The 13214-nt window shown below is 26.9% G+C and overlaps 1 protein-coding gene across 1 annotated transcript; it reads right to left on the minus strand.

Moving 5' to 3' along the window:
• Window positions 1-1279: 1279 nt before the first annotated feature.
• Window positions 1280-9957, minus strand: LOC107432639 (fatty acyl-CoA reductase 3). The gene is made up of 10 exons (XM_048465940.2): window positions 9804-9957; window positions 9463-9566; window positions 9007-9206; window positions 8810-8910; window positions 4669-4864; window positions 4305-4466; window positions 3941-4022; window positions 2614-2880; window positions 2204-2331; window positions 1280-1536 (listed from the first exon to the last, which is right to left on the minus strand). The coding sequence occupies exons 1-10, from the start codon at window positions 9880-9882 to the stop codon at window positions 1380-1382; spliced, it is 1476 nt and encodes a 491-aa protein (XP_048321897.2). The 5' UTR covers window positions 9883-9957; the 3' UTR covers window positions 1280-1379.
• Between the last annotated feature and the right edge of the window lie 3257 nt (window positions 9958-13214).

The following is a 13214-nucleotide window of genomic DNA, read 5'->3' on the forward strand; positions in this document are numbered from 1 at the left end:
TACAGAGAAAGAATGCTTTAGATCTCGTAGCAGATCTATTTCTTTTATATTTCCGCCAAGACAGAGATACCCATTGGGCAAATGTAGGAGTTTATGTGTGTATATATATATATATATATGTAAGGGGCTGGCTATTACCAAAAAAATATACATATAAGGGGCTGAAGGACCATTCAGCGGCTGCTCAAGAAAATAATAATACTAATAATAATAAATGAAAAAGTAAATAAAAAAAAAAATCCATGAGTTCCTTGAATAAAATATTGGCCATGAGTATTTCGTTCCCTCAAAATAAAACGTTTGGCCATGGGCATTTTTCCCTTAATAAAAAAATTGACCATGAGTATTTCGTTCCCTAAAAATAAAACATTTGGCCATGGGCATTTCTTTCCCTTAATAAAACATTTGACCATGAGTATTTCGTTCCCTAAAAATAAAAAAATTGGCCACGAGTATTCGATAATACTTAAGCATTTTCAAATAAAATCTTGTTTTAATTTCTACATTTTTTGATCATCATTATTGACTTTTTGTTTTTTTTTTTATTTTAACTAATCAAGTAAATGAGATTGATTCAATTAATAAATTATTTTTATTTATATTTGAAAATCATGTGTTGAGACAATAGAATAGAGGAAATTATTATAAATAATTTACTTGATTATAGTTGCTGTTGTACCACATAAATATTGTCCACTAAAAATTTTAATAATCATTACAAATTTTTTTTTTATATAAATATAGATATAAGTTCATTTAGAACAATTAGATGATAATAACCACTCGTGATATCTTTTAGATTTTTGAGTTCAAAACTTTGTGCTAAAATTCCCATTTCTCAATTTATCAAAATATATCCAAAAATATCATGGTGCTCTTTTTGTTAGTGGATGTAGACATGTACGGATTATATTAAACAATATAATAATACTAGAGCAATCAATTATTCTACTAAAATAATGGGATAAAATATCATTTTATATAAGTCAATAAATAATACAATAAAATATATCACTTAGAAAAATTTTGATAAATTAATTGATACCTTTAGCATTATTCTTAACAATTAAGAAAAAAATTATGTTTTAAAACAATTATATATATATGTACACAGATATAAATTTAAGATAAACAAAACAGAGTTTACTCATGTACACAAAACACAGTTTATATATGTAGATAGTAGTTTAACGAATTAGCAGGGTAGGTGTGGACAATAACCAAAATGTAAGACAAAAATAAGACAATGCAAATTAATTGTTTTCTTACATGCATTCTACATAGATTCAAGTTCATGATCATTGTTTGAGAAACACACGGTATATATATGGATTTGAGATATTTGAATACATCAGTAATAGATAGACAAGAACTAATTGTTATTTAATGACATATTTTACAAGGCCAGGAAAATGAGTATTGATCATGTAGTCTTCCCAGTCAATGCACTTTGGATCAAAATTCAACGTTTCCATTTCCTTGCCACTGATCTCCCTCAGTTTTTGTCGTAGATTCTCTGAGTTACTGTCATCAAAACTAAAATTGAAAACGTATTCATGTTGTTAACGGTTTTAACTAGTGGCAAAGATCTATTTTGAGGAAAATTTCACAAAACAGTCTCATCAATCTATTTTTCACCCAAAAAAGGTCTCATCAATCTATTTAATTTACAATTTATCCTCATCTCTTACATTTCAATTATTAATCCTTTCTATGGCTCTCTCTCTCTCTCTAAAAAGAACCATTCATATATATATATATATATATAGTCTTTACTTCTATCATCCTTTCTATAGTCTTTCTATAGTCCTATAATGTTATCAATTTAACTATTGGTCAACCATGACATTTTGCAAATGTCATTTTGTCCCTTCATCAATGGAACAATAAATTTAACATAAGCATAAAAATTAAACTTTGTTAGAAAAAGATAAATTTTCATTAAATTTGTCAAATTAATTACTCTTAAAAATTTTATCAAACAATTTTTATGATTAAAATAGTGGCAGATTTGTCAAAATATTTATATTAGTAGTTGGTTATTAAATTAAAGCAAAGTCCAAATGTGAGGAAGATAAACTGTAATTTTTTTTTAATAGCATATATACAAAGTGTTAAATAAAATTATTTTTAAAAAGACAAATTTTAAAATTAGTTTATTTATATTTTTTGATAAAACAATAAAAGAGAGATATGTACTTACATCCCATTGAATAGCGCATAGGGTTTGTAGAGCTGTATCAAACGCATCATTAATTTGAGTTTCCGATTATTGTCGGTGTGCACATCAGGAAAATGGTGGCAAGATGCTATGTTCCCCAATTTTAGTATCTGTGTATTGAATTAATAATTAGGAAAATAGAACATAGAACAATAATAACCCCTATTTGATTTCAAGCAAAAAAAAATAATAATAATAATAACCCCTATTTGTTATGTAGCAAAAGAATAAAACAAAAAATAAAATTATAGCTGTAAATTAAAAAAAAAAAAAAAAGGACCCAACAGGCCAACATCATCATACAAGCAAGAATTGCAAATTCATTCACCTGTCTTAAATGAAAAAATCAATATTGAGGCAAGAAAAAAAAAAAAAAAAAGTTTGACACAAACCTTTAAAGGTAGTTTGAAACGGATGACCATGTAGGCCTGGAAAACAGCCACATTGCTAAAAAATATACAGTTTCCAACTTTGATTAGCTTTCCCTTCTTGTTTGTCAATGGATTTTTGGTGAAGTATTGCAAGCTAAAATTTCGAATATTAGACATTCTTATAGGATTTCTCATGGACGATCCAATATGATATATGATCTCACAACATTGATTTGCATGCCTTGCCATCGCCACAATTATAGAATTCACCACCATGTCACCTGGAATCTGTATATATTTATTTATTTCCCAATTTAACATATATAATGAAAATAATTAAATAATATTATAAATAAACAGGTCCGCCCTTTCAAAAAAAAAAAAAAAAAAACAGGTAATGGACTAAATTCCCCCCTAGTATAATATTGGCATCTACCCCCCATAACGTGCTCTACTGCTAGTATGCGGCCATATCGTAGTTAGACTAGCCCATAACGTAGGCCCTTGACACTAGCCCGGTATAGATAATTTAACATATGTCTGGGTCGCGCCCAAAATTGAGCCCACAATGTGAGATACTAAATAAAACAAGCGTGCTTTATTTATTTATTATTATTACTATTATTATTTTTTTTTTTTAACTGAGAAGCAATTCAACATATTAAACAAGCTATATACATGATTTTTTTTTTTTGAGCAGAACTACATACATGATTACTGTTGCACTAACCATGGTATAAAATTTTTTTCACAGTATTATATACAATATACATATATATTATTTTTTTATGGTACATATTTAACTTTCAAATGCATCTAAAAATGGTAATTTTTAAAACTGTCTTCTTTTATGTGTATCAGTAAGTTAAAAGTTTATATATATTCACATTGTAATATATATATGGCTTTAATCATATTTTTATTTTATAAAATTAAGATATATTATCAATCATGATAAATTGATCATTTTCATTTTAATCTAATTTTTTAACATTATATTATAATTTTATAAAATCAAAATACTCTAATTCTATATAGATATATATATATATATGTATGTATGTATACATTATCAATCAATTATAATAAATTGATCATTTTCATTTCAATATAATTTTTTAACATTATATTCTAATTTTATAAAATAAAATACTCTAACTGAATAATTATTCTTTTTATACATATGTATATGCTTTACGTAAACTCATTATATCCAAACTTTATAAAATTAAAATACACTAATTGAATAATTATTCTTTTTATATATATGTATATGCTTCACGTAAACTCACATGCATATGAAGTAGACTTCGTAGAATTAAAGTTTGCAGTTTATTAACGTACTCACCAGATCTGCTATTGACATGGGATTAGCGAGGAAGCATTTAACCTTCCCTTTACCATGGCCAACTACTATACTATCAATGGTTCTGTATACCCACAAAAAGTAAACTATCAGATTTTGCTGAACAAAATTGTTCAGAAGTTCGTATAATATATATCCAATCTAATTAATAATTTATTTGAACTTAGTTTTTCTTTTTAGCTCTTACGATATATGTTTCTTCTCGAACGGTCAAACCGTGGAGTTATTATTTTTTCAAACAATAATTTAAATTTAAATTCCATATACTTTCAAATATCATAAAATAAATAAATAATATCCAATATATGATATCTAGATATATAATAATGCAGTCATTTCACATTACCTGAAACCTTCCATCCAACCAGGAAAAGGTTCTTTGTAAGTGCTTGTAACAACAGTTGGACGAATGATGATTAGTGGCAAATTTTCTTTGGAGACCTTAACACATAATTCCCCCATTGCCTTGGTAAACACATATGTATTTGGCCATCCAAACAATTTCGCCCTTATTTTGCAAAACAAAAATAAAATAAAAATCTAATTTTAAATGAGAGAGATATTTCTATGAATTTACACAACTTGGTTTTTAACATTTATTGGCATTAATTCAGAGAAGTGCATGGAAATAAGAAACATATTATCAATTTGATGCACAATATTAACACCCACAACAAAATGTTTGATGTGTACAAAATGGGATAAGGTACCTTTTGATGCCAAATTCTTTCATGATAGTTGTAATTGTATCTTCTGAAGCATTTTGGTTTCGTAATTCCTGCAATTTCTCTGCCACCAATTTCTGTTCTTCCTTGATATCCAATTTAGAGGTTGACTTAATGGTTTTGCCCGTGCAAAAAATTGTATCCTCTTGTATGACCCCGTCCCTTTCCCCGCACACATAAGCTGAAAACACCATTATCATGGAGGAAGCTTTGAAAAAAACAAAGGATTTGTACATATTTAGGAATACAACATATATAAAAAGTGCATCTCTTTATTCACAGTACTTTTTATCACAAAATAAAATCTTGCGTGCCCAAAGCTTAACTATTTGAAGATGCACCGTTATTATATTTATATTATATTAATATTTTTTTCTTTTATGTAGACCCAGCATATTTGGGCTTAAATATTGGTTCTTAAATAATCTCAAGGCCCCTTTTTTTAGGTCTATGGGTCATGATTGTGTTTTAGTTAACAGGCCTAGAGCATAAATATGTTTCGCTTCGATCTGTCACTTCCTATAGATTTATAATTATGCTCAGCAATATATATTTATATTTATATTCAGTTTCTCATTTGGGATGCCTAAGTTAGATCGAAGATGCGTAAATTTAGAACCATATGAAAAGATAATATTAACTTTGAATATATATATATATATATATATATATTCAAAATAATATTTTCTTCATTGTTGTTTTGAATCGTTGCTTGCCATTAGCCTGCGTTTAAAACCCATTTGGATAGATAGTCTGGACTATTTGAAATTCTATCCAATAAAAAATTTTCAAATTTAAAACAGTCTAATTTAATGAGGCTACCTAGTTTCCCAATGGTCATCTATGCCAATCCATAAATTCTGAGTTCAAAATTTGATGATATTATGACCCAGTTTATATATAAAAAGAAGTTTAGTTCAATATGATAGACCAATTATACATTTTATAATAAGTCTTAAGAAGAGATCAAGTACATATATTTATCGTAATAGTTTATTTTGGGGTAAATATCTTTGTAGCCTCCTCTATATTGTTATTTTTTTAATACTACATTTTTATTATGAAAAATATCATTACAACTTTTTTACATCTTATATTTGTTTTTATAGCACATTTTTAAAAATTCTTAGCAATAAAATTAGAATTTTACCTATTTACTTTTATTTGACCATTTTTTTTTAACTTCCATAGTTTATCTTCCTTTTTAAAAAATAAAAATAAAATAAAATTCTGACTACCTTTTTAAAATCTCTTCTCCAATTTATCCAAAAAAAAAAATGGTTTCAAGTTATTTATATATAACTATGATTATCTCAAATACAGCTTCAAAAATTAAGCTCATTGACATTAAATTCATTTAAAACTATTATTGTAAATGATAAAAAAAAATATATATTTCTTTTTTCTTTTAAAAAAAAAACAAGTTACTGTTATTATTTTTTTTTAATAGCTAAAAGTCATTATGAGTGATTAAATTATTTTTTTAATTTTAAAAAATTTATTTAATGAGGGTAAACAAAATCTCACTCTATTGCCAAAAGTTTAAAAATGAGGTGCTATATTGAAATACAAGTGAAATATGGGGAAGCTGTACTGGTATTTTTTAGGGATAATTATATAAATTTACATTGTAGTTTTAAGTTTTTTCACATTTATCCTTATGTTTTGATTTTTTTATTATATCTAAAATTAAAAAGTGAAAAGACAATAATGTCAATCGAGTTAAAATACAAGATTTATCAAAACAAACTCCATTAGATTCATAAAACTTTTTACCCAACATTGACTATTGCCTTAGATTTATCTATCTCACGTTAAAATCTACTGCAACACATGATCCAATCCAAATCTCTTTTTTCCCTTCTTCTTCCCAATCAATCATAGATTTCAATATAGGACCTATTTAGAAACCCAACAATTATTTTTGTTTTTTGAAAATTTAAGATTGTATTCTTGTAATCTTCTTGTTAATGTTTTTATTATATTATTTTCTTTTATTAAAACATTTTCTTTCTTGTTAGTGCTTTAAAAGAAGAATTTCATTTATCAAACATATGGATGTGGATGGGATTTTTTTTTTTTTTTTTTATTTTTTATTTTTTTTACTTTGATGTTCTCTAGGATGGATCCTAAAGTCTTTGGTGGAGACCCTACATCTTAGAGGGCAATTGTGTAAAGGCAACGAGAGGCAGATGATCAAGACTTGTATGTTCCTATTTAGTAGTTCCTCAAGGTGTTAAGATTAAAGCTGCAGATTGGCTAGTTATAATGGAAACGAAGACTTCCCTGTTTAATTAGGAGGATAAGGGAGACAAAACTTCTTAATACAGTCATTGTGTTTTAATTAGATGGTTTTTGTTGTCTTTTCCTTTATTAATTTTATATCAGATTATACATATTACATTAAGAATAAATCATTTAAAAGGAAAAAGAAAATAAAAGGGAAGTGTCTAAAAAAAGTCAAAACACAGGAACAAATGTGAAAAACTTTCAAACTATAAGGTTCTGTTATTATCCTTATTTTTCATAATAGAATTACAGTATTGAAAAAACAACAAAATAAGAGAAACTATGACAGTGTATATACTTTGTCTTCTTGGGTGTGTGTTTTCTAGGTCCATATAGAAAGACCTTATTTAATCACGCTCCTCTGACTCCAATTGGTAGATCATAGGCTACCCTTGATTTATATTGTGGACAGAAGCCGAATTGTTTGTCTTCCAAATAAGAGTGAGCCAAAAAAATAATAATAATAAAAAATAAAAAAAATTAACCAATCAAAGTGATCAATTCAATCCAAATTAAATTGTTTGAATCGGTTATTTTATTGTAATTGAATTATATCGGTCTCAAAAATTAAAAAAAAAGCTAGTCGCTTTGGCTTTTCAATTCGGTTTGAATCTGTTTGGTGGGACAAAAATTGATGAGATGATTAAAACCAACCGAAAAATATAAATAATTAAAAAATATATTTAAAAGATAATTAGAAAATTATTGTTGTTTTGTTTTATTTAATATATACCTATTTGCATTATTTAGTAAAAAAAATTAGTTGTAATTGATATATTATTTAAAATAATTTTGTTTTATTTATCTTATGCTAAAAATAAATATTTTCATTTTTCCAACTACCTAATATTTCCCATAGTAAATCTACCGGCCTGTCCATTTAAAAAAAACTTTGTCATATCTGACTTATCCACAGTTTTTTTTTTTTTAAATAATCTTCAATGGTGTTGTGCAAAATTCCTGTAAAGTTGATGTAGTATTAAAAAAAATAAATGTTATACAACAGACCTTTTAAACAGTATAAATCATAAATTTAGCCTTTTCTCTCTCATCTCTTCTCATCAATTCACAAGCTTTTTTTTTTCTCTCTTCTCTCTTCTTATCTCCTTTCCCAATATACCAATTCATTCCATTTAAAATCAAAACAAAACCCATTGAAGAAGAATTTCAAATAGATATTATCTATTGAAAGATACTATACCACCGGAATATCAATACCTTCTAAACACCTTGTTGCATAAGCTTCAATGGATAGAACTATTAAAAATGCTTTAAAATTTAAAGTTTCTAAACCTAAGTTCAAACCAATTCTAAACTAACCATAAAAATAATAAAAACTGACCATTATTGGATTGAGTTGGATGGAAGTTTATTTAGAAATCAATTTGAATTTGATTGAAAGTTACCAAACTGATTCATTAACAATTGAATCAGATTTGTTATTGCAAAAATAAATTAGTTTCAAACCCATAAACACCCCTACTGAATAAATTTTTACACTAGAGTTTTAATCTAGGACGTCGAGTTTTCAATTGTGGTCAATATTTCTAATTTATTGGTTTACATTGAATTTTACTTATCAGTTTAAAAGCATGTTTATATATTTAATTCATACTAATTTTTAACCAATGAAGTAATACCATAACATTTTGCTTCATAGTTTAATTTGATGGATTCATAGCATTACTATTTTTACAGCCAGTTGATTTTGAGATTTAGACAGAAAGAAAAAAAAAAAAAAAAAAAAAAGAAGAAGAAGAAGAAGAAGAAGAAGAAGGAAAGAAAGAAAAAAACAAAGAAAGAAAAGAAAGAAACAGAAAATCAGACATATATATACCTGTAGATATATGGACTAGCATCCTTAATTTGGTACATTTCTTGGCAAAGCCAAGCACATGTAGAACTCCCAAGGTGTTGATATCCAATGCAACATCATATCTGCATATTATTTAGGAACTTAACTTTAATTTAACTTGTAATTTTATTTTAAAACTTGAATCCATGCATATTTTTTATTTTTTAACATTGATATACCTTCCATCAAATCTAGTGGTGGCTGCAGAATTTATTATAATATCTATTTCTTTCCACAACTTTTCCTCATCGTTTGCATCCAGACCCAGGTTTTCGAAAGAAATGTCTCCAGAAACAGCAGCCATCTTTTCTGATACAAAGGACTCGAATTCCGTGTCCCATCTTTCCCTTAGAACCCTAAACAACTCCTTTCCTATAATCTATAATTTACAATATAAAAATTTAAGGGGGGAAAAAAAAAAAGAAAAAGAAATCCATGCATCAATATCGATCCTGAACCCCATGAATTAAAAAAAGAAAAAAAAAAAAAGGAGATATATATTCATAACTAATTAAAAAGTAGTAATATGTATGCAAAGGAGACATTAAACTTTAAAAGGAATTTGTGTAATATATCAAACACATGCATATGTATTTTATTTTTTATCTGAATAATTAATGCTAATTGTTTGAAACCTCAGTATGCATTCGTTGGTAGGCAAAGTCGTTGTCTGAAGCTCTTATTAGAAGATAGAGTTTCTTCACGTTGGGCTGAACTCTCAGTACTTTCTCCACCAACACTGCATTAATTTAAACGCACAATCAACTTAAAGAAAATATTAAAATATCTTAAATACAAGGACAATATTTAAGATATAGAATCGGACTGAATGATACTGAATCATTTTAAATCTAGCCGTATTTTGAATCGAACTAAATTTTAAAACTAATTAGGTAGCTAGATTTAAAATAATCCATTGTATCAAATGAGATTTATATATAAAAGAAGGAAAAATGTAGGGTTTTTGGGTCTATACTCTTTCCAAGAAAGCCAGTGGCTCCAGTGATTAAAATGGCCTTATTCTCCAGAAATTGAAGTACGCTTTCCAACTCCATGGGGAAAAAGTGGCTGGAAATGCAAAACTTTTGTTAAAGGAAGAAATTAAAAAAATAATAGAAAGGTAGAGAGAGTGGTTTAGATAGAGAGATAGAGGAAAACTAATGATTTATGGATGATTTATAGTACACCTCAGAATGTTCTGTTTATTTTCACCCAAAAAAAAAAAAAAAAAAGTGTTCTGTTTATTCATTGGCTGTGCGAATATGGGCAAACCCAAATTGAATTTTAATTGGGCTGGGGGACAACAATAAATACTTGGTCTATCAATCGGCCCCAGTAAATCTACCAAATTGTGCTGGCCGTGAGTATTACTATTATGTTGGTAAATAGCTGGGCATGAGTATTTTGAACGACTTTTCATAATGAATTAAAAAAAGAACTGTCGGTTGACTCAAACAAAAAATTATAATTTCTCCTCCCCTAAGAGAATGTAAAAGCTACGTCTCTAATTTGATATCTCACAGTATTATTTAATTAATCAAAGTAATATCATAAACGCTATAAATGTTTCTCAAGTTGAGACTTTTGGAGATTTATGATGTGATTGGAAGAGTTTTTATTTTTTTTATTAGCTTTTTTTTCATAGTATTTATTAATAATAAAAGAAGTAATAAAGTGTTTGATTATATACAGTAAATTCTTTTTAAAATTATTTGTTATATTTTGATATTTTAATTACTGTACCTAGTATTTTTTTTCTTTGCTCCTATCCTGCTAAAAGCACCTAAAATGCTTTTTCAATTAATTTTTTGCCAAACATATAACCAATTATTTATTTATTTATTTTTTTCCTTGATAGCATTGAAACTCCAAAGAAAACAATCAAACACGCATTCGTATAGTTGAAGTGTCCTATCCATGAGAAAAAGACAGCATAACCAAGGACACTTGTAATTAATACGAAAGGATACAAAACAACCAGCAACGCATCTAGTGGACGAAGAAAAGGCATATCCTTTAGTTTGTCCCTTTTTTTTTTTTTATTTGTTTTTTTTAAGGAATATATATATATTTTTTTAACAATTAATCTAAATTTTAATCAATTTAATTTTTTTTTATGATTATTCGAATTTGTACTTGCATGAATATAAATAGAAATGTTTTGAGTTCATTGTTTCGTCTTTTCAAAAATATATATATTATTTTAAATTCCTAAATAATAATATATTATTATGTATTTTGCTTTCTAAACTATATATTTTATCACATTTTTCCCTAAACTACTATTTTTATTTTTATTTATATCACTTTGGTCTAATCAAATATTTTTAACATATAAGTTTGATTAAATTAATTGAATGCAACCTAGGTAATTTTGTTTAGAAACAATTTTATCATATTCTTTTTATTTTCGTACATTGTGTATTTAATTTTACCAAATTTATTAGAAAAAATTAAATAGTTTTTTTTTACATAAAAAATAAAGTAGTTAGACTAGAGTGATACAAAAACTATAGTTTACCAGGCAATTTAAAAAAAAAAATTATGATTTAGGAGGAAAGGTGAAGAAACATGCCACAATTTAAGAAGTAAAATGATATTAACTCTAAAAACTTATAAAAGGTCAAATTTAATTTTTTTAAAAACTTTTTTCATATTAGGATAACATATTAATTATGTATCTTTATAAAAATAGTAATTTTGTAATCAATTATGTATCTTTATAAAAATAATAATTTTCTCATTAATTGTGTTTATAGGACCTCGCAATTCTCACATTGCTATTTTTCTTTTTGAATAGAAAAGTTAGGTAACACTTGCTAATTGTTAATTTATGAATAAAATCCGTACGAAAATCTCATGTTACGTCCAAAAAATGAAAAATCAATATGAAATCCTAAAAAGCCTAAACATGTACGATTGGACTGCCTGAAGGAACGGTGGCAGCTAGCCAGTATCGCTTGTATATCGACAAAATCAGTTATGCATTTATCTATTTTTTCTTAGGGTGAATCAGTCTTTGTATTTTTTCCTTTTTTTGGTTAATTTTTTTTTTAGTTGTTATTATTATTATTATTATTTTGGTAATTGAATCAGTGAGCGTCAACAAATGAAACATTAAAAATTGCCAAAATTGTGAATGATAACACCTTCTCAACATTTTCCCCCAAGAATTTGTAACGATAGATTACTATTTTCTCGACATTAATCTCATCCATGTTTCAACCCCAAAATGTAATTACTATTTTTTTTTTGACAAATTTACTCTTATTTAATGAAATAATATAGTTTGCATAAAGATAAATTTGTCAAATTTTTTTCAAATAATTTGGTAATAGGTAGGTTTTTATTTTTTTATTTTTTTTCCCCATTTAATTATGTATAATTTGATTATTTCAAATGCTAATTAAAGTTTGTTAACCATTTCAATTCACAACAAATTAAAATAAAAAAATAAGAAATAAATATTTGAAATAAATAAACTACACATAGTTAAGTAACCGAAAAGCGACTCATGACCAAAATGGGACCTAGTTTTCATTAGGAAACGGAAACTTGGAATACATCAGCTGAGATGATAAGAAGCAAGCAACCATTGGGTGCTGTCCTCCATCCATACAACAGCCTTATCAATTGAGAGGAAAACGAGATTGCATATATTTTGCTGACACTTAATTCTAGGTTTTAGATTTTAGTAGTCTAGACTATGCATTATTTGCGTATAAGAACTTAAAAATTAATTATTATGGTCAATTTATATATTCCGGAAAAGGATGACCATCAAACAATCATGACTATTGTAGGAGAAAGGACCATGAAGATTGCATATTGTTGCTGCTATCATCACAAGGGTGTTAAAGAGTAACGTTTCAATCCTCAAAACTTTGCTACTATTATTTTTCTAGAAAGGATGCAACCTTTTTTTTTTTCTCCCCAAAAGTTGCGACCAATGGGAGGTGCACAATTAATTCTTACCAATTGTCACTGCAAATTAAACCTAAGAGCACACTCTTCAAGCTCTTCCTTAGTCAGATTTACCTCTTTGAATTAAATCCCATTAGAAGATAGACAGATTTTACTATTTAACCTTTTTCAAAAATCCAACATAGGTCCACCCATATGTTCAATAATGTACCTGCATCATTCTCCCTCATTTAGAGAAATACTCAACACTTGACATCTAGCTCTGATACCAACTGATGTACTTAGGAAGGATACAATCATTTCTTCCAAAAGTTATAACTGATGAAAGGGGCACAATAAACTCTAATCAACCATCTAGGATCATATCTGAGAACACATTCTTCAGGCTCTATTAGTCTAGTCAGGTCCTCCTCTTTGGGTTAAATACTTCTAGACTATAGATAAATCTTAAAAACTTAACTTT

This window comes from Ziziphus jujuba, chromosome 11 (assembly GCF_031755915.1).
Source record: "Ziziphus jujuba cultivar Dongzao chromosome 11, ASM3175591v1".
NCBI lineage: Eukaryota > Viridiplantae > Streptophyta > Magnoliopsida > Rosales > Rhamnaceae > Ziziphus > Ziziphus jujuba.